At 41.7% G+C, this 23237-nt stretch overlaps 1 protein-coding gene across 1 annotated transcript in view; it reads right to left on the reverse strand.

The window, feature by feature from the left end:
• Positions 1-23237, reverse strand: part of LOC110535946 (nuclear receptor corepressor 2) — a 128625-nt gene that overhangs the window by 98044 nt on the left and 7344 nt on the right. Inside the window, exons 2-3 of the mRNA XM_036936316.1 lie at positions 1025-1220; positions 182-294 (exon numbers count right to left, since the gene is read on the reverse strand). Coding sequence (XP_036792211.1) covers positions 182-294; positions 1025-1129 — 218 coding nt within the window. The 5' untranslated portion in view covers positions 1130-1220. The remainder of the gene's footprint in view (positions 1-181; positions 295-1024; positions 1221-23237) is intronic.

Here is a 23237-nt window from a genome sequence, read left to right on the forward strand (position 1 = left end):
TTGTGTTCTTAAAAAAATGATTGTAGGTGATGACCAAAGGTGACAGGGGCTTCTAGGAATGTCAGAGATCAAAGAAACCCATGTGTTAAAATACTTGGGGGGGGGGGGGGGGGGGGGGGGGGGGGTCAGGGTGTGTGTAATCATGTCAAATAGTAGTACAAAGTAGTAGCAGGCTACATACCTCTCATTCCCTGGCTGGAACTCGGACAGTAGAGAGGGTCTGCGGCGGTGGGGCTGAGCCAGGTGGGAGCTGTAGTCCCGAGAGTGAGGGTGATAGTCCGCCAAACCCACATCCTGAAACATACAACACAGCAACGCATATGAGGAGAGGACAACTGGAACATAACTGTACGCAAAACAGACAGCAAGACAAGTCTATGACAGCGTGTTTCAACTCTCACCAATGTTTTTTCACTTATTCCCTTTATTTCTCCCTCTACCTCCCTGGACATTACTGTATAATCCTCACTCTCCATTTCCCTCACACAAATGAGAGAGTGGCCTTCTCTACACATGCACCTCTCTCACTGAGCTGAGGCTGAGGGATTGACTGTGGGGGAAATGGACCGTCTGTCTACCCTTATCTCCTCCTCAACGTGATGACGAGTTGGAGTGGGGGGGGGGGGGTTAACAAGCAGGCGCAGCTGTGGGGATCCTGGGGGGGTAGGATTCCCTCCTTATAGTAGAGAGAGGCTCAAGCCAACATGGGACATCAACCATGACATGAACTTTCAACTCAAACATCTAATAAGGGAGCAGGTTTTAGGGTGTCACGCCCTGTGTGCGCACAACAGCGTAGCCTCAGAACGTTACTGTTAGAAAAAACACAACCTTGGGCCCCTAGGGTCGTGCTCCCTCCATCGGTGCAGCATAATTCTCTGTTGACAAAATCACTGCTAACGATTGGGAGCCAGGGTAACATCTACAATTATACGCTCAGCTTTTCATGTGAAGGTGCTAAGTACCAGTGCCAGGAACACTGGTTTTCAGCGAAAACCAGCCCAGAGTTTCCCAGGGCTCTTACCGTGTGTGCCCGTGCCAGCTGCAGTGGTAGACTGGCAGGGTTTGGCAGGTGGCGGGTGTCCACAGTCCTCCGGCCCTGAGGCACAGACTGGGGGTGGGAAGACATACTGGTGGAGCCGCTTCCTCTACAGACAGGAAGTGGGTGGGACTGTAGAGCAGGCACTGTACATCATGGGTTGGGTCCTGTAGACAGCGACCTGTAGGGAGAAGAGAACAGCAAGGTGAGACACTTGTCTCTTACAAGTCAGGACAGTTGACCAGCCCAAATCAAGCCACTTTGAAGTCAGACATTCTAAATCAGGGCTTTAGGAGTCTTTGGCACGGATATCAGCTTTCTGCAGAACAATAATAGCCTAATCCTTCTAGTAGATTGAGAAGGGTGAAACACTGTTTGGCCACCAGCTCTTTTGGAACAGTTACAGTCAAATGTTTCAGTGCATCCCGGTTTAAGTGTCAGTACATCTCTTCAGCAGCTGCTAGCACTTTCCCTGCTCCTGAGGGAGGGGACTGGGAGATCTTGCACCTGCTTGGCCGGATACATGGCTCCCTGGTCCTGCACACTGAATGGCCTTCTGTCCCTTGCCCTGAAGGAGTTGTCTATGAACAGCTAAGTCAAGCAGCTAGTTTATAGCCTAATTCCCAGGGTTTAACAGGGATTTCCATGCACTGTATGTACACTATGTTAAGACATGGATGTTCCAACACTAATTAAGTTTCAACGCCAAGGACATTTCACCAAATGGCAGCAAATGCACTTCTAGTGTGGCAGAGATGGATTCAAATGGATTGTGATACAACAAGTGCTCAGTGCTGTGTTTGGTTACTCCCCCACAACCACTTTGTAAAACCTCAGGGTAGTTATTAACCAACATTTCCAGGGATGTTACTCCACCAATACGCATCTGTCCCAGGTTCAAATGTTTTAGATGCAAGTGCATTGGTGTGCGGGACCCAAACCGATCCAAAATGTAAAATGCTTGGTTCAGAAAATCGATTCAAACCTTGCGAATCGCTGGTTCACTAAAATGTTTTGCTCATATTACTTTCTTTCTACATTCCGAAAATACCTCATATTTTGTGACAATTAATGCATTTTTTTAAAAGTAACCTTTATTTAACTTGGCAAGTCAGTTAATAGCAGTAAATGATACTAGCAGTGCTAGCAGTAAATGCTAGCAGTAAATGATACCACAATGCGCAACAGAAACTGAGCATTCATTGGAGTTGAAACATAAAAAAAGGTTATCGTTAGAAAGGTTAACTTCTCCTCTATTACAGTAAAATAATGTCTCAATGTGTTTCAGTGTCCAAATGACCAATTCTGTTGGACCAAACCTCAAATACTAATATTCAGTTGAAACTGCTTGTTGTCAGAGTGGAAGAAGTGATCTTTCATCTTTGTTGCAGTGAGTAGCAGGGGTAGGGGCTTGGTGCCTGCGTGGGTAGGTGTACAGTGCACACAGGACAGAAGGCGCGAAGGAGAGGAGACCAACGAGATATGAGAACAAGCAGACCTAAAAGTTCATAAAAATGTCAAATAAAAAAAAAATTATATTGTAATCTGATGAAAACTATTTTCTGCCGAATGTATTTCACTAATGTATTGTCTGTGAAGAAAAACTATATTTGCCCGGCCCTTATCACTCTAATAAAGAAGAGAAAAAAAAGTGACTTTCAATATAAAAAAAACGCAGGTGAAATGGCGTTTTGAACATGCAGATTTCTGAGAGCTAATGCGTCCTCTGGTATCTAAATACGTGTCGAATCGCCCTGAAAGGGAAAGATTCAGATACCTAGAAAAAAACTATTCTGTTATTAAACAACTGTGTGATCACGCTCTCCGCAACGGAAGTGAGTAAGACCTTAAACAGGTCAACATCCACAATGTTGACCTGGGCCAGACGGATTACCAGGACGTGTACTCCGAGCATGCGCTGACCAACTGGCAAGTGTCTTCACTAACATTTTCAACCTCTCCCTGTCCGAGTCTGTAATACCAACATGTTTCAAGCAGACCACCATAGTGTTCTTGGGCACAGGGACTTAAGTAACTTGCCTGAATGACTACTGACCCATACCACTCACGTCTGTAGCCATGAAACGCATTGAAAGGCTGGTCATGGCTCACATCAACACCATTATCCCAGAAACCCTAGACCCATTCCAATTTGCATACCGCATTAACAGATCCACAGATGATGTAATCTCTATTGCACTCCACACCGCCCTTTCCCACCTGAACAAAATAAACACCTATGGGAGAATGCTATTCATTAACTACAGCCCAGCGTTCAACACCATAGTGCCCTCAAAGCTCAATACTAAGCTAAGGCTAAGGACACTGGGACTAAATAACTCCCTCTGCAACTGGATCCTAGATTTCCTGACGGGCCTCCCCCAGGTGGTAAGGGTAGGTAACAACACATCCGCCATGCTGATCTTCAACACGGGGGCCCCTCAGGGGTGCGTGCTCAGTCCCCTCCTGTACTCCCTGTTCACTCATGACTGCAAGGCCAGGCACAACTCCAACACCATCATTAAGTTTGCTGATGACACAACAGTGGTAGGCCTGACCACCAACAAGACAGCCTATAGGGAGGTCAGAGACCTGACCGTGTGGTGCAAGGACAACCTCTCCCTCAACGTGATCAAGACAAAAAGGAGATGATCGTGGACTACAGGAAAAGGAGGACCGAGCATGCCCCCATTCTCATCGACGGGGCTGTAGTGGAGCAGGTTGAGAGCTTCAAGTTCTTTGGCGTCCACATCACCAACAAACTAACATGATCCAAGCACACCAAGACAGTCGTGAGGAGGGCATGACAAAACCTATTCCCCCTCAGGAGACTGAAAAGTTTTGGCATGGGTCCTCAGATCCTCAAAAGGTTTTACAGCTGCACCATCGAGAGCATCCTGACGAGTTGCATCACTGCCTGGTATGGCATCTGCTCAGCCTCCAACCGCAAGGCACTACAGAGGGTAGTGCATAAGGCCCAGTACATCACCGGGGCCAACCTTCCCGGCCATCCAGGACCTCTATACCAGACAGTGGCAGAGGAAGGCCCTAAAAATTGTCAAAGACTCCAGCCACCCTAGTCATAGACTGTTCTCTCTGCTACCGCACGGCAAGCGGTACTGGAGTGCCAAGTCTAGGTCCAAGAGGCTTCTAAACAGATTCTACCCCCAAGCCATAAGACTCCTGAACAGCAAATCAAATGGCTACCCAGACTATTTGCACCCCTGCCCCTACGCTGCTGCTACTCCGTTATTATCCATCCATAGCCACTTTGATAACCCTACCTGCATGTACATAATTACCTCAACCAGTGCCCCCGCACATTGAACCGGTACCCACTGTATATAGCCCCGCTATTGTTATTTACTGCTGCTCCTTAATTATTTGTTTTTCTTATCTCTTACTTTTTTTTATTGGTATTTGGTCATGGGCTTGTAAGTATGCATTTCACTCTAAGGTTGTATGTGACAAATAAAATTTGATTTGATTGAACGGAAGTCGGTTCTCTAGAGAGAAATCAAATAATTCACGGGAAACCTAGTCAAGAACTACGTGGGACGCTGGGCTGAAGGGAGTTGTAGTTTTCATTAAGCAAATATTCAACCTAGTTCAGCGCAGAAATGTGGTAATTAACTACAATGACCATAATCCATTGCGCTTGTTCTTTCTGGCACGGACTGAGATGGCTACACTTTTATGCCTGCTACATTAGGTTAGATGGGTAGACCACATGAATGAGGAATGTAAACAATGACGAGAGGGACAAAGACTGTTTGTGAATGTAGGCCTTATTTACTTAAGAAAAATGAGTAAAATGGTGGTCAGACAGCTCTGCAGCATGCTTAGGCAGGATAGAACATTATCTGGCTGCTATTGCCTGGGCAGAGATGAGATGATGACTTTAAGAAATGAATAAAGTCAACAAACAAAAACTAAGGAACATACCCAACTGAAAAATGTTATTATTTCATAGTAATTAAATTTTTCCCATTCATGTCTACACAATGTGGAGAGAATGGGATATTTTCAATGTTTTGGCAATTGAATGTTCACCATTTTTGGCTTTGGAATTTCCATTTTTTTGCTTTTTAATGTCATAATTTCAACAACAAAAATATAAAATCCAAAATTGAAAACCACGATTCATTTTGAATCTAACCAAAACCGAACTGTCCTCAAAAAGCTCTAACCGTTCAGCATTAGCTCAGGGACAAGATCTCCTATCCTTCACGGTGATGAAGAAATGTAAATAGAAGAGTGGGAAGAGAGGCGTAATCCTCTTAGTGTTTTCATGCCCATTACAATACACATTAATGAGAGAAAATAGATTGACAAAACTACTTTAGCTATAGAACACAGCAGCAAATAGTCTATACAGCAGAGAGATTTTGTGAAGCAGTGAGTGTGTGTACAGTGCCAAACGCCCTGCAATCAATGATTATTTGTTATTGCAGAGCACACTAACAAAACTGAAAGAGAAAGATCACGTTTAGATTCAGACGCATTCTCTCTCACACACCCTTGTATTTTTATAGTAATAGGGAGTACTCCTAACATCTGACCTGTGAATCTTGCCAAAAGAGGCATTAGGACACTTGCCATTTCCCTGGGCCGCTGAGGAATGATGTTCCTGGTAACTCAGGTTTCACCACTAATCTGTGTGGGGTGCAGTCTACACATGGAGGGCAGTGCGTATTGGCTGCCAGAAATATGGCCTAACAACATGTGATGTTACAGTGCCTTGGCTTTGAGCAACCACCCAAACCAGAGAGCTCTCTCTCACATACCGTAGATACAAGGCATAAATATTTGCAGCTGTGGAACTGAAAACTGTACAATATTACTTGCCAGTAATCTTGAAAGTCAAGTCATCATGAAACCCTCCTCTAACCTGCAATATCAGCTATTAAATTAAATTCCAACATACTTTATTATTGGTTCGATTTCAGGCTGTATCACTCCCGGCCGTGATTGGGAGCCCCATAGGGCAGCATACAATTTGCCCAGCATCGACCGGGTTTGGCCAGGGTAGGAAGTCATTGTAAATAAGAATTTGTTCTTAACTGACTTGCCTCGTTAAATAAAAAAATATATACACTACCGTTCAAAAGTTTGGAGTCACTTAGAAATGTCCTTTTTGAAAGAAAAGCAAAAAATGTTGTCCATTAAAAAATAACATCAAATTGATCAGAAATACAGTGTAGACATTGTTAATGTTGTAAATGACTATTGTAGCAGGAAACGTTGTTCTGAGAAATTAAGGCTATTCCATGTGAGAAATTGGCAAGAAACTGAAGACCTGGTACAACGCTGTGTACTACTCCCTTCACAGAACAGCTCAAACTGGCTCTAACCAGAATAGAAAGAGTGGGAGGCCCCGGTGCACAACTGATCAAGAGGACAAGTACATTAGAGTGTCTAGTTTGTGAAACAGACGCCTCACAAGTCAACTGGCAGCTTCATTAAATACTACCAGCAGAACACCAGTCTCAATGTCAACAGTGAAGAGGCGACTTCGGGATGCTGGCCTCTTTGGTAGCTGCCAAAAATGTGCTTTTCTTTCGAAAACTAAGACATTTTGAAGTGACCCCAAACTTTTGAACGGTAGTGTATATGAGCATAAATATGAGTTTGTAATATTGATGGGCGCCAAAATTATTTTCCAAGTCCATTTCTGCTTGATAACTGGTGTGTATAATTGCAGTGTTTTTTTGTAAAATAATAATAATTAAATAAACTATGAAATTTATGTAACACACAAATGTATTTCATCTCAATGGTGCTTGAGCTTTATTTTCTGAAAATATGTTGGATGTTCAACACTTATAGACCCAGATTATAGATATTAATGAAAAAAAGTGACCCAAGTCTCTCCAGTATGTGAGTACAGTGAGAGAGTGTGAGTGTGAGAGGGAGAGAGAGAGAGAAAGAAATTGAGCTGCAGTTCCAAAGGTAGACATACTGACTATTCATAGTATGTTGAAGAATTCTAGTGAAGTAACCCTTTTGGACCACACTATCTGCCACATTGAAGAACTCCGGGTTAAGTGAATTATCACTTCTACCTCTAATCAGCAATCATAGGATTCATTCATGCTCCTTAGATGCCAATTTTCTGTCATGGTCTATGGACCCCCTGAAGTAGCCTTGGCCACCCCCTGAATAAAACTCTAGTTCCACCACTGCTAACTTGCCAACCATGGTCCCGGCAATATCAAAATGCACAAAAATAACCTAAGAAATAGGTTAAATTACCAGAGATTCTCAAGTAGCCCATTATATTAGGCTATTATATTACTGGGCTATATCAGCCAATAGGTTAGACGTAGTTTGAAGGGAGCAGAGTTGGAGAGACTTTTTTAAAACTGTTTTATAACAGTTTTTAGGAGTGGGACGATTTTCAGACGGAGACAAGTATGATGATCAATATTAGTTTCTAGGCAATGTAGTAAACTACAGACTAATATTTAGGATGTACATTTCCTTGGAAAGATAACTGCCCTGTGCGTCTCCGTCCATGTATAGCCTACTATAATTCGAGATCACACGCACACCTGATCTCACAGATACGGATACAGAACTTGAAGCAGCAAGAACGATGAAAGCAGACACTTGCACTTGCTCTAAAGCTACATTGTGTAGTCTACCTTTGAGGAGAACGATTTGCAGGCAGAGACAAACGGGTAATCAATATTTATTGAAAATGAAAAGGCGCAACGTTCGCTCACCATGGTAGCCTACGCTCGCTCACCATGGTAGCCTACGCTCGCTCACCATGGTAGCCTACGCTCGCACACCATGGTAGCCTACGCTCGCGTTGTACCTTCTTCTTTATCACATTTTGATTGCACTTCGACTCACGTTGGTTGAGCGCCCCCCACTTCTTTCCATTATCAATATTTATTTACAGACACTGTAGTAAAACTATAGTCTTAATCACATTTGATTCAATTTCATTGGAAAGATAACTGCCACGTGATTCTCCGCCCATGCATAGGCAGCGTAGTCTATTTCATTGAGACCACACAAAGGCCTACTGTAGGCACACTTGATCTTTCACGCCCAACTAGGAGAGGTAGGCTACTTAACTTGAAGCAGCGAATTCAGTGTGTGAATAAGACCATACCCAAGCCGGCTGAGCGCATGTGCCATCGTGCGCAAATTGATTTTGTACCACCACACCAAACACGATCACGACAGCAGATTGAAATATCAAAACAAACTCTGAACCAATTATATTAATTTGGGGACAGGTCGAAAAGCATTAAACATTTGTGGCAATTTAGCTAGCTAGCTTGCAGTTGCTAGCTAATTTGTCCAATTTAGCTAACTTGTTGCTGTTAGATCATTTGTCCTGGGATATGAATGTTGAGTTGTTATTTTACCTGAAATGCACAAGGTCCTGCAACAATTAATCCACACATAAAAACGGTCAACCGAATAATTTCTAGTCCTCTCCTCCGTCGTCTTTTTCTTCTTTGGAATTCATATGGCGATTGTCATAATTACCACGACGATCGACTGAACTCAGTTCATCTTTCAATCACCCACGTGGGTATAATCAATGAGGAGATGGCAGTGGGTATCTGCTTCTATAAACCAATGAGGAGATGGGAGAGGCAGGACTTACACCGCATTCAGCTTCACAAATAGAACTGACTTCTATTTTAGTGCTTGGCAACGCAGACGCTCGTTGGCGCGCGAGCAGTGGGGGTGCAATAATTGAATAACATGTTTACATTTATTTGCAGGACAACAAAAATATTTTCATCACAAAATTGTCTGTCTGACCACCCACTCACAACCCGCAACATGAAAAAGGCAGACTGTGCCGCAATGATCTCTGACGGGACCCGCTACCATAAAGCACAGTGTCTATGAGGAGGTTTAAAACAACCACTGTACTAGCCTCCTTATAAGTGGCTTCTCATTCTGCCCACAGTGTCCTCTCTCCATTGATGACACAATGAGGAGCACTACCTGCTCTTCCTTCCTGTCTCACTATCTGCCACACAGTGTTGCTTGATTTCACAGTTACACGGTGGCAGCGTTGGTCTGCTGGTGAGGAACAGAGGGGCTTTATGCACACAGATGCCACGAGAACGGCACGCTGCAGTCTCACACCAATGGGCCACGGAGAGGGGAGCGCACAGCAGTCTCCTGGCTGCTTCACTAAATAACTGTCATAATCAATCAGTAATCAGACATGGTCTTGGACCATTACAAGCTAAATCTGCAAAGTCCTGTTCTGAAAGCCCCAAGTATTTATAATTTTCTTAAGATCACTGCCGAGCTTGACTACTCTCTTGGACTTGTATTTAGCTAGCAACGTTAGCCTAGATCACTACAACAAATCCTTGCCCTCCTAATATTCATATCAACACTGGTAACAAACATTTCATAAACACATTGGTGACATTTTCATTAAATGTTTTAATTAATGTGAACAGTGTCTTTGAGATTGGCTGTATTCATACAAATGGTCAGATCTGGGAACTTCATTAAAAAAATATATTGTTTAACAGTCCTTGGATGAACTCCTGGTGAAAGAGATGTGGGGGGAAAAAAACACCATCTCCCATAAACCCTGTAATGAGAAAAGAGCTCAACCAAGGCAAAAAAGGCAAACAAGACAGAGGGCTGGGAAAAGCTTTCCTCCTCAGCGGCCTCTCTTAGATGAACGTAAAGGGGTTTGAAGTCAGTCACAAGACCTTCAGGGAAAAAACATTGAATCAAACTGAGTGAGCCGATACAATGAAAAAGCTTTGACATAAACACAGAGCAAGGCCTTCCAGATGGGAGGCTAAACACATGCACTGGCACAGCTACAGACACCCACAGGCAAGCAACTGGCTCACTGCCAACACTGCTTAAATGAACTCTGTCACCCCACTCTCTTGCTCTATAACTCCTCCTTCTCACTCCCTCATGCTCTCCAGCTCCACTAGTGCAGAGCTAGAATGAACCTACCTCTGCACTAGGCTACATTTAATCTCCGCATCTTCCATCCACACCATTTTAGGAATGGCTTTGTGAATGCAAGCACACACACAGAGACTGGACCTATATAGGCTAGTTCTGCCAAGAAGGAGAGTTGGAGCATGACTTCAAACAATGACTTTATTATTCTGGAAATGTACGCGCCAGTCATATCTGTGGAGAAGACAGACAAGACATGTCAAGCCTTCGAAGAGTGTGCCTGGAATTTGTCAACTTTATATTGATATTTTCTCTAATAGTAGCCAACGTATGACTTGAGGGCATATTTTCAGGAGACAGCTAGAGCTTTGTACTGCCAATTCATAGCAATATGAGAGATTAAATAGATGTTCTATTCCATACAAGTGTGTTGACTTTTAAGGCTACATGGAGTTTTGTTTGAACATGAGGCCTTTTCATTTAGGCCTATTTAAATCTGTCCTTACATCAGCAATAACTTTTCTTAGGCTACTTGAATGCATCATCAGGGCTCTACAGTGCAACCATTTTACTCGCAGAAGCCCCTAAGTATTTTGCTGTGCGACCTGGAATTGAACAATTTTTCATTGTGCTCCTAAAATTGTGTGTGAGCCTGCACCTACACAGGCTTCTTGTTAAAAAAAAAGAAGAAAAAAGATCAGAGTAGATCCCTGCATCATGCTATAAACCTACGCCTGTTTATAAATCCAGCTCAGTTGGTCTATACCACTTTAATGTAACCGCTTTCTGTTATTAGTCATCTATTTCACAAAACCTCCTTGACTTCATGTATTTATGATCTGGTCTGTTGATGTTCTCTTACACATAGGCCTATTTCCTGTTCCTATTTGGAAAGCCTGGATTACAAATAACTAACAAACAATCAAGCACTGTTCTTAGACATCATCTTTATCTCACACCCAGAATTACACAATAAACTCCACCACAAAGCCAAGCCCTTCAATTCTTACCACTGTGAGAAGGCAGATGAGTGAACTAGTAATGGGCATTAGCCCGGCGGTTTGGTAACAGCTTCAGGAGTGTGTTAAGTTAGCCGTGGAGAGCGGAGGGGAGGTGGGCGGCAAGGACTCTCAGGCCAGGAATGTGGCACCCTGTCAGGTCTCATAAGGATTTCTCTCTCCGGACCCTCATTAACAAAAGTGCCCTGGCCAACGCGATGGCGTCTCGCTCACACACACACTCTTGATTGACACGCGGTTACGGCAGAGAACAATGACATGTCCTTGTGGTAATCTGCTCATGTTGTAGTTGCTGATTTAAATCATGGTATGAAGCAACTCTCCAGTCATCTATTTTCACACTCAGGAAATGTGAACACACAAAAGGGCTGACTGATCCCGTCACAGCATATCATTGCCTTAATCTCCTTCCTAAGAAACCAACACAATTTTCTTCACTGTTACTGGCAGAGTAACATGGCTTGTTGAAATTCAATAAATAACTTCTTACTGCTGGGCCAGCTAGAATTGAGGGCTTGTTTTGGGTGCTAACCCTGACACACGCTCAAACTCTCTTACACTCTCGCCTTTGACATGAAAACAAAGCCATGCGTTTAAGCCATTGAAGGCAACGCCAGACAGAACTGGATACTTTTGGATACTTTTATTTACTGGATGTGGACAGATAGGAGCCTAGTGATGCAAGGCTTGAAACGATTCATTCTTTTTGAACAACTTTTTACTGACTCGAGAGTCGTGATTGGTCATTTGAGCTGTTAGTTTGACCTCGTTAAAAGTATCAAATAATCTTATTGGTATTCCAAGCTATCACAAATTAACATCGTTTGAAGCACACATCATTCTCAGTCACAAATGACAGTTCCAATAAGCCCCCTACACGCTCAGAAAAAAAGGTAAGGTACTAAGGAGAAGGAGAACGTGCTGACCGAGATGCATGCTGGCCATTTGGGAGTGAAGCGCATGATTGCTAAAATCAACCTACGCTTCTGACGGGGAATTGTCAAGGTGGAGGAAAGCTGGGCAATTGAAATAAACTTCTGTTTATCAAATCACATTCTATTATATATCAGAAATTATTAAGATTTCAATGAATGTTATAGAAAGCACACATTTCAATGTCACTTTTTGCTTAAAAAGGTCATGAACCCTTTCTAGCCTGACAGAAATTTGAGAGGGAGAAGATTGAAGTTGAAGCCCATCAAAAGTTGTTCACCGTGGCACATGATCGGTAAGCGGTCCCAATTCAAATTGCACCCGGATAAGTTGTTTTGCCTTAGTTGACCACAGCAGAATTCAGTATTATAGAAAGTGTGTGTGTCAGTATCCTTATAAATATAAAATCTGCATACTCTGACACAGATACGGGTAAGAATAAAGTAATCTTCCCTCTAACACTTTAAATGTTAGGGGTGAATCTCATCAGACCCTTCACGAAATCCAGGAATGGCAACAGCTGGTGTCTGGCGGCGACTGATCACTTTACCAAGTGGGTGGAGGCAATACCCATTAAGGTCAGTAAAGGAAGACTACGTGCTGAACTCTAAATTCCCTTCTGTAACACATTAAAATAGATTTTTCATTCTGTATGGATACCCATCCAGAACGAGACTGGCGAGGCCACCTCCAAGGAAATGATGGACATTTTTTACACCCACGGTTCTTCTGAGGTCATCTTGAGTGACCGAGGTCATGACGGTACGGATGTTATAGGTTATATTCTGTCACCAATGGTTTGTTTAATTTATTTTTTACAATTTGTTTGAGTTTTTCCATGGTACATAAGACATATTTCAATAATCTTACATTGTCAATAGATATCACTTTCCTAGCCCCTCCAGGTTTGATGAACTGACCAACCAGGCCCTCAAGACTGCCATGAGCAAGTCTCTTCATTTGTACCAGGAAGGGTGAGAGCTAATTCTCTGCACACAACAGCAGCATCCAGGCCTCTACCGAGTAAGGACTGGAGCCACAGCTGTTGACTGAGGTAAACAATGCAATTGTATATACAATTATAGTATCTACAGTATTCTATAGTGACTTGGTGTTGTTTGTCTATTGCTATTTTTGTATAACGTACTTTCAGATCACTGAAACCCCACCTGATGTGGTGGAAGTTGTCAAACCAGATCAGAACGCCTTCGAGACCCACAAAACTGAGAAGGTTTTTGAACAGGAAAAAAATATTGTTCGCTGTTAATTTATTTTTCTGGCCCTCCAAGAGGTATGTAAGAAACATATTTGTAATATGAAATATAAATTGCATTTATTCTTGTTATCAATCAAGATGAGCCTGAACAAGGCGCAGGAGAAACAGGAGACCTACCAGAGCAGAATCAAGAACGGGACCAAGTGCTACGACATCCAGACAAATGACTTGGTTTGGAAGAAGGACGAAAGGAAGGCGAGACCTGGGAAACCTCACTGTTCTTTCGCTCCTAGCTGGGGTCACCATCTGTTAACCTCTCTGCGCACGGAACCCGGTAGCAGGATGAAATTCGACAACATACGGTGATCGCTACATAAATAGTCATATTAAACATTAATGAAAATACAAGTGCCTCACATGTTTCAAAAGCCTAGAATCTTGCTAATCCAACTGCGTTGTCAGATTTAAAAAAGGATTTACTGCGAAATAATACGATGCAATTATCTGAGGATAGAGCCCCATAAAAAACAACTATTTCAACCAGCACAGGCGTAACAAAATCACAAACTGCAATAAAATAAATTGTTTACCTTTGACGATCTTCCTCTGTTTGCAATCCCAATGCTCATTGTTATACAATGAATGGTCTATTGTTTGATAAAATCCATTTTTATAGCCTAACACGAAACATTTTGTGAACCGCTTGTGTAGTGAATTCCGTCTCATTCCATTTTCGACAACACATTCGAGGTAGATACACACACAAAACGTGACTTTTCCGGTCATGTTTGGTTTCATTGCAATCAACTGGTTTGTTTGTAACACAACCAAACCTGATGGGTCATTTCACTGGACGTATTGACTGAAAGAAACCGATTTGAACAACAAGTAATGACATCATTGTGCACCAATGATTTGCCCGCTGTTTTGTTGATTGACTGTATTTTAACCCAATGACCACTGAATGTCTTGAAATCTAGCTGGGTAGATAGCCAATGAGCTGAGGTAAACGGCAATATGTAATGTTTATGTGTTGGAAGACCAACCCATGTAGTAAACTCCGGCGTAAAGAGGTTCATTCGCCATTGACAATTCATACCGGAAGGAGCAACGCATGTTGCGCACAGCGTTGTTTTGGTACAGCGCATATTCAACTGTTTATATATATATCAATCAGTATGGCGACTAAGTCAGGAAAAGCTAAATCTAAGTCTAGATATACAGATGTACACACAATTTTAGAAGAAATTGATCGAGGACGATTCATTTAGCGATTCCCAAATATTTTTTTAACGGAGAGGACATCGTTTTGGACTGGTAAGTTCTTCTCATGCTAATGCCGTTGTTTGAAATTAATAATATAAAATATTATTTGTGAAATGAAATAGCCTATTTGAGGCTGTTGAGGGGAGGGCAGGCCCACAACAAATGGCCAAAGTGAAATGGAGACAGTAGATACAGCTGGTCTGTTGTAATATAATAAAAAAGAGAGTAGATCTAGCTGGTCTGTCATAATATAATAGAGACAGTAGATTTAGCTGAAATGTCATAATATAAATGAGACAGTAGCTCTAGCAGGTCTATAATAATATATTCAACCTTATGTTCCCTGTACTCTATATATATCCGTTTATTATACCTGTTGATACAGGGCTCATTTGTGAAACTATTCTAACTGAACATTTTCTTTCACAGAGACACTTACTCCGAATGGGAGCCCCCGGTGCCAAGGTGTCCATCCCCCACTGAAGCTGGTTCATCAACCTCCTGCCACAAGTGGTGTTCATCTGCCCAAATGTATTTCTGCAGGCATGGATGTGCTATGGCACCTGGCATCAGCAGCATAATAGTGTGTAGAGGACTGAGGGTCTTCCAAATATTGAAAGTGTTCTTTTGTAAATGTATATATTTTTTCATGTTTTTTCTCCATTTTTTGGGGCGGTGTGTTAGAATACCATTTTGGTATTTTGTATTATTTATTCCATTCAAAATGTATAACTTCACCAATTTGGCCACTTGGGTACATTTGGGCTACTTGTGTGGGACACCTGGGTGACTTCATGATAAATGTCATGTAGCACACTCATTTTGGAAGTTATCATTCTGAAACTTTGCACAAGTACTCTTGCCCTCTTATATTTTTCACTGAAATTGTCCCAATCATCCTCTCTGAATGTTTGTTTTATCTTGTTCATTTTAAAGATGATACAACAATAAAAAATAAAAAAACGTATGCTTTTTTCATTGTATTATCTAAACCAGATCTATTGTGTTATATTCTCCTACATTCAATTCACATTTACACAAACTTCAGAGTGTTTTCTTTCAAATGGTACCAAGAATATGCATATCCTTGGTTCTGTGCCTGAGCTACAGGCAGTTAGATTAGGGTATGTCTTCAGGCGAAATTTAAAAAAGTAGGGGGTAGCTCTAAGATTAAGGTGAATATAAAAATAATAATAATTTTAACAATTATTTAAGAAGAATCGCTGATAACTATTTGCATTTGCACACAAAATAACCTAGTTTTAGTTTCCCTAACACTGATTTTTCTTATAAAAACGTATAATATGCTGAGCTTATAAAAAATGCTGAGCTGACAAAAACCTCTTCAATTTACCTCTCCAAATGACTTTAGGAACATCGACTGTCCGAGCCCCCACAGGAGGTATCCCATCCACCCGATGTCCTCCATTATCAACCACCCTCCAACTTATTACATAATCTACAGCTACTGTTATTGTCATCTGCTAAGAAAGTGTTCTTGCTCTACCATACTGGTACCATACATAATATGAGATACACAGATTAACTAAAAACACGAGCACAGCAATCACTCAAAACAAAGAGAGCAGCAGTGCCTGGACTTTGCAGTCTCCCTTCAAGTCCCCCTTCTGAGACTGGCTGCCTGTTGAGAACAAGTGACAGGCAGAACCTCCCACCCACACAGCAACCACCCACTCCATATTCCACACCAGAATTCAGTATTTTAGTCTACCATTGCCATGTGACGGTACAACAAATCTGTGAAAATAAATTAATAACACTATTGTACCAAAAAATATCTAAGTTTATGTATTACAATCTTAAATATTGCCAGGTTGGTTTTCACAGCTGTTTGAAGTTGAAAGGTATACTTTGGTGGTATTTATTTGCTCCACATTATTCATTGTTGTATCCTGGGACCTACAATAGATACATATATATATATTCAACCACAAAGGTGCACTAATGAGAAATCATAATAGAGGACTACTGAAATGATATTATTTCAGTGTAGACATGGGAAGGGCAGGTTCAAATAAAAACAGTATGAATCAAGCGAATTTGCATAAGAAATTAGCTGACTTGGTGATCAGTAAGGTAAGTAACAAATGTGTCAAGCAGATGACACGCTCTCTTTGCCATTTCTGAAACATAGCAACGTTTAAGACATGGATTTCATGTTGAAATGTTAATAAGGTTGTTAGAATTCATGTTGTTTTCATTTTATTAGCTAAACAAAACTTGTTTAAACAGTGAAATTGTCACGGAAATCAACCTTGTTTGCATAGCGATGATGAAAAGATAGTAATTTAGGCTGTAATGATCTCAAATTCTAATCATTAGGTCATCACACCGTTGATATAGCACCGTTGATATAGCACCGTTGATATAGCAAAGGACGCTAATAGTTTATCGAATTCAATTGTCTAGCAGAGGGGGACAATTTTTGGCCGGGGGACATTATTTGGCATGACAGGCCCCCAAAAGGCTAGGGCCAGCTCTGTATGGATGTGGGCACATAGCAGCCCCTCATGATGAGTTCAGATTTTTTGTGGCCCCCACCCCCATAGCTGCCTCTTTACCACCACAAACCAATGCTGGTACTAAGACCGCACTCATACTGGCAGTTCCATCACCTGCAACATCCCAAGTCAGCCCTTGCTCACCTCTGACAGGATATGAATCTGCTGTCACCCCACAGCATATAACCGGCAACAGGAGGCTGCCATCTAAGTGTCGACAGCTACCACACACCCACCCATAACAACGGCCATAATGCGTCAGAGAGAGAGTGGTAGAAACACCTCCCTAAGCCAGGCTATCACACCTCTCATTCTGCATCTGACAGAAGATACATATTCACACAAGGATCTCAGCGGTCACCACAGCTAAGCTCGATCTCAGTAATCCGCTTTCACATTTCAGAACTCAGCAAACATAACCTACCGCATGGTCATTTTCTCATTTTACTGGCATGTTGAACAATATGCTAAGTCAATGAAGAAATCCGGGACTGTTCTAAATGAATGATCTAATTCGGCTCCATGGAGAGACCAGGATGCTCAACATTCAACATTCTGACAGCACAGACTGGCTATACTTTCTCCTGGCAATGACACACATCAAGGATCCTGTTCCTTTGTTTGATCTTGTTGCCCAAAGACGATGAGAATATTAAAAAGTACCTATGACTATGGAAAATGACTACAACCACTCTAATACTACAAACAGGACTAATTACATCCCACAAAACTGTTGACAATATTTGACTTATCTGAAAGACAAAGAATTGGAGACGAGAGCTGTTCTTATGCCAGTGATTGGCTAGCCTGTACCTCCAGATGTGCTTTCCCAGCTGTATCCTGAATGCAGAGCAGAGTTACTTTACTGCCTGTTCCCGCGCCCGCCGTCCATCTCAGACACACGGTGTGGATTACATAAGGCCCTCCAGGCTCCCATGACCATAGCTGGGCCTTCACACTCTGCCTCAACAGCCAACTATGAATCCCAGTAACAATGGCGGTCCAGGCATTCCACAGTGGAAGTGCCGAGACCCATCATAGGGCTGGGCGGCATACCGTATTTTACTATATACCAGTATGGAAGCACAGGCCGGTTTGTATTTTTACTTTACCTTCTATACCGGTATTTGAATGTTTGGTTTGTAAAATGTGATATGCTGTGTGTAACGTCCATTTTTATTAGGGATGCACGATATATATCGGTGAGCATATCGGAATCGGAAGATATTAGTTAAAAATGCCAACATTGGTGTCGGCCCGATGTCTAGTTTAACGCCAATGTGCATACCTATATAACGTAGGTAGATGACGTGCATACCTATATAACGTAGGTAGATGACGTGCATACCTATATAACGGAGGTAGATGACGTGCATACCTATATAACGTAGGTAGATGACGTGCATACCTATATAACGTAGGTAGATGACGTAATGACGCCACAAAAAATACTAAGCGCACACACCCACAACAACTAAACAAGTTCAAGTTGAGCAGTCATTTGAAAGATTAAGAACATGTCATGAGACAACTCAAAAGGCTAAATCCATTAACGCCAAGATAATGGAATTCATTGCCCTTGACAATCAACCGTTCTCTGTCGTGGATGATGTTGGCTTTCGCCGACTGGTCGAGCACCAGTACACACTAACAAGTAGTCACTACTTGTCAGATGTTGCCCTACCGGAGTTGCACAGTATTGTTGAAAAACATCCATGAGCTACTTGCTATGGCGTCACTGATATGGGTGTCACTGCTGTTAAAACTTACAAAAGTACTCGAGGCTGTGAACAAGAGATTTGGTGGCAGTCTCTGAGCCTCTTTAATGTGTCGCCACCATGCTCAATGCTAGGTACAAGGACTGCTACTTCGATGCAGACAAGAAACAGGGTTCACGTGAAATGTTACATACACAGCTGGACAAGATGGAAATGGACACGGTGACAGTGCGCACCGAGGAAGAGGCCACAGACAAACAGAGCTGGAACTTCAGGATTTCATCATACATGTCAAGCAGTGGTTGAGAATGAAATGACTGAACAACAGAACAGCACAGCAAGTGAAAGAAATAGGTTTTGATGATGTTTTACTGGTAATGGGGACAGACGTAAATGCCAACAAAATAACTTTTTGGTCAGTGTGGTGTGTGTATGTCTAACCTTTATTTAACCTAGAACAGAGACACACTGATGTATAACAACTCTCAGACCAAAATACATTCTCCCCGAACTTTCGGAAGATCTCCCCACATACTATATCTACCTCTCAATATAATAAGTCAACTCTCCCTAGGGCAGCGTTTCCAAACTCATATTGTCATATTGGACAAAGTTGTTGCGCCGATGGGGAGGGGCATGTCTGTTATAAAAAAAGATGTCCTGTGTTTCTGATACACTGCCACCAGAGGTACATGGCAAAAAGCAAGTTTAGCTTTAAAAAACAGATGTGATGATTTGATGGTGAGAGAAGGCAGAGCTAAAGTAGCCCAGACTTCCTCTCGGATCCATCACAGGCCAGGGAGTATCATTGATCAGACACACGTTAGGATCTGATGGCCACTTCTCCCACACCATTACACAATGAGTAAGTCCGTTTTGTATGGCCCATTGCTCCAGGTGGGTGGAGAGTGTGCAAAGCTGTCATCAAGGATAAGTGTGGCTACTTTGAAGAATCTCAAATATATTTTGATTTGTTTAAAACTTTTTGGGGTTACTACATGATTCCATGTGTTTGTAGAATAATAATGAAGACATCAAAACTATGAACAATGTAGAAAATAGTAAAATAAAGAAAAAGAAACCTGAGTTTGTGTGCAAACTTTTGACTGGTACTTTATTTCAAAAAGGAGGCAAGGAGAGGATGGAGGAGTTAGCAAAGCCAATTGAGAATCTCCTTGAGCGTTCACCACGTCCAGCCCTCCACAGACACACCCTCCCCATACCTCACATAATATACACAAGCTGAATATACACTGGAAAACAAACATACAGACAGCCTAATCCCTCTCAAGCATACTCAAGAGATCCTACACATAAGCATTCAAAAATACACATGCATATAAACTCAAGCTAATCACACAGTTAAAAAAAATACACCTAACCCACTCCCTACCCCAGGGCTCTGAAGTGTGACCAATTTGGTTGCATATGCAATGAAATATGGTTGCGGGCTGTTCTACAACTATTCGTGGGCCCTTAACCATTTGTTTAACATTTTGTTCAGTCATGTTTGTTACCTTATTAGCTAGCTAGCTAACAACCTGGTAACTGTACCAGTATATTATATGCAACAAAAAACAAATATATGTATTTACAGGGTTACATATTCGTTTCTAGAGCACAACGTGTGCTACCAATTACATGTTTTAAATTTAGAGCCCCTTCCCCACCACCAAACGCAGTCCACACACAAAGAATAGTTGTCCTAAAATGCGGCATCACTTACCACAGAGCCATTTCTAATCTCTGTTCATCCTCTCTGTACATTTGATTATGGCTGTCTGTGTGTAGGTCGTCTTCAGCAAACAAAAAACTATACAAAATGTTTCCCAATAAATTAGCCTAGGTGGTCATGCTACATTTTAAAAAACTAACTTAAAAACAATGAGCCACAACAAACCAGTAGATTTACAGTGAGCGAGGCATGTCTGTGTTAACAAATTGATCATTTCGGATTATACTTTCATCGGATTGATTAAATTGAGGTCTGAATATATCTTACATTGGAAGACTGTGATGAAGTCTGTGGCTCGGTTCTGAAAACAGGCTTATTAAACACTACACTGAGGGTTTGATTAAATTCACAGAGGATTGTGTCTTCAAAACACATCTCTGACACTAACCAGGTTTCCATCCAACTGTTTTATGTGAGTAAAGTACATGTCGGATAAAAACAAGCTTGATGAAAACAGCAAATTTTTCAGTAACGTTTCCAAAAACAAAAAAACGCAAGACAGAGTGGGATCTTTTTGTGTCTGTAACATGAATTATGCAAGAAATGGCTGTGGAAACACTTATGCGCAACTATTGATATAATCCCCATATAGAAGTACACTTGGAGTCACGCGATATGTTTGTTGTCCTCCAACTACTACCTGGGAAAGCATGCGGTTTATTGGGCTACAGATGAAATAAATGATGAACTTCACAGGGAGGTGAAAGTGCACGGTGATGAGCTTTATGCTCTTTTCCAATAAAGATCCAGGGTCTTATTCTGGTGACATGATGATGGATGCAGTTTGACAAATAAAAATAATCTCACTATTTTGTCCATAACAAACTGATTTAGGCTTTACCCACACTACCTGTGCAGGTACCTGGACCTGAGTGGGCACAATCACTATAGAAAACAACATTTTACGTGACAAAAACCATCCGTAGAGTTAGAAATGTGATGGAAACCCATTTCACTTTTTATTCAGTACATGGGAATTTAACTGCAAAAGTTATTTATGTGCACCATGTCATCATGCACGGCCTTTAATCCACAACAAGTCAATTTGATGGAAACATCTCTGGTAGGACAATGCGCACATTGTTTTTAAGAGATTTGAGAAAATACGCATGAAAATCTGGCCCCCAATTGGATGGAAACCTAGCTACTGGCCCTAACTTGCATGATATGTCACAGGAACGAATAGGAAACTTGCATGGCATTACAACAGGAAACGGTGTGGAGAATGAAAAGAGGAGTGATACTACAACCCCATGCTATGTGAGGAAATAGCCTGAGATAGAGGTCTGTTTAGTTGGTCTCTACAATGGGAAAAGGGTTAAGTGTGTCTGTCTTGTGTCGGGTATTACCACTCAAAAGGCAGCCAACATTCTAGGGTTTGCCGGTTTTACGATTGCGTCGCCTATCAACGATGTTTGACAGCCAACGTCGATAGAGACAACATCGTGTTGTCACAAATGATGGTTTAGCATATTTGAATTTGACTACAGGGCGACATGACAAAGTCCTATTCCCCCATTTGCCATAGTCAAATAAATGTCAATGCATATGTCGTAGTTATACTATCAACATAATACAAGAGAACCATGTAGATTGTGGAAAGAATGGAGAGCACAAAAGCAGATCAAATTGTCAGATACAGGGCCTAACGTGTTGTTCCCCCTCTCACGGGCCTTCTTCAGCAGACCCTCCATTGTCAGGCTTATCATTTTAAAATCTTAAATCAACCCTTTTTTCTCCCCCAATCAATTTGAACATGGCTATGCTTAGGCCAACAAGTCAACTCTTTCATGATCAACCATCGACTGAATCTATAGGCCTAACGGAGTTCCATCACAGAAAGTTGTTTGCAAATAGCCTAAATAGAAACATAGCTAGTAAGGGTGTGCCAACATGGCTATAATTGTATTGGTAATCGTATCAGTAAATCAGTTGATAGTCGGATGTTTTAATATGCCTATGTAGATGTTGGCAACATACCTCCCTACACGTTTTCACTGAAGAAAAGGCTGCACATGGATATTGTGCACATTGATAGCAAACATCCTCGTCATGTGATTTATCATAGTAGCAGGCAGCAGCAATCTAAATGATCAGACCGAATATGCAAGGAAAAATGAACGAGGTGAAATTATGAAGCGAGTGGATGGAGAAATACAGATACACTTCATCCAATCAAATCAGCAGGATCAACGTACAGCCCGCCCTTCATCTTCACAGACAGGCAAACTAACCAGTCATGTAGACAACGTAGAACCTTGCTCATAACTGACTGACATGAGAAAAATGCATGCTGGCAGTTGAAAATATACAAAAATAATCATTACAAAAAATACTTGAATCAATCATGTGCACAAAATTCCCAATTTCCATTATGATACTTGTTTTGTAAAACTACCCAACAAAACCCTAACAGCTATTATAGTAATGAGAGAGAACAAACAATTGCAAGATAGACTAATGGATTAGGAAGTTAAAACAAACCTGGTACGTTTCTGCTTTACTTGACCAAATTGTAGGCAAAATAAATTGTGTCGTCAGAAAATCCCTCCTTACTTGTTGTGCCAATTTTGAGTGTTAGTGTAGCCTACTTCTCTACTGTAATGAATGAAGTGACCAAGAGGAGAATCCACTTCCCTTATGCAACTGGAGGAAACTTGTTTTGCCATCGATCTGGATTCTATTGTTTACAAAGTGGGATGAGAGCAAGTTGTGACATTTGCCTAATATCTGTAGCCTATCTTTACAAGCATTTCACCATTTAAATAGTTGTCCATTGAGGACCAGCTGAAGACCTCTCCCACCAAACAAAGAGAGCCCTCTGCCCAGTCTGCTTAAATGAAACTCCCCTCCATAAATCCTGCTCTGGC

Source organism: Oncorhynchus mykiss, chromosome 11, assembly GCF_013265735.2.
Source record: "Oncorhynchus mykiss isolate Arlee chromosome 11, USDA_OmykA_1.1, whole genome shotgun sequence".
NCBI classification, from domain to species: domain Eukaryota; kingdom Metazoa; phylum Chordata; class Actinopteri; order Salmoniformes; family Salmonidae; genus Oncorhynchus; species Oncorhynchus mykiss.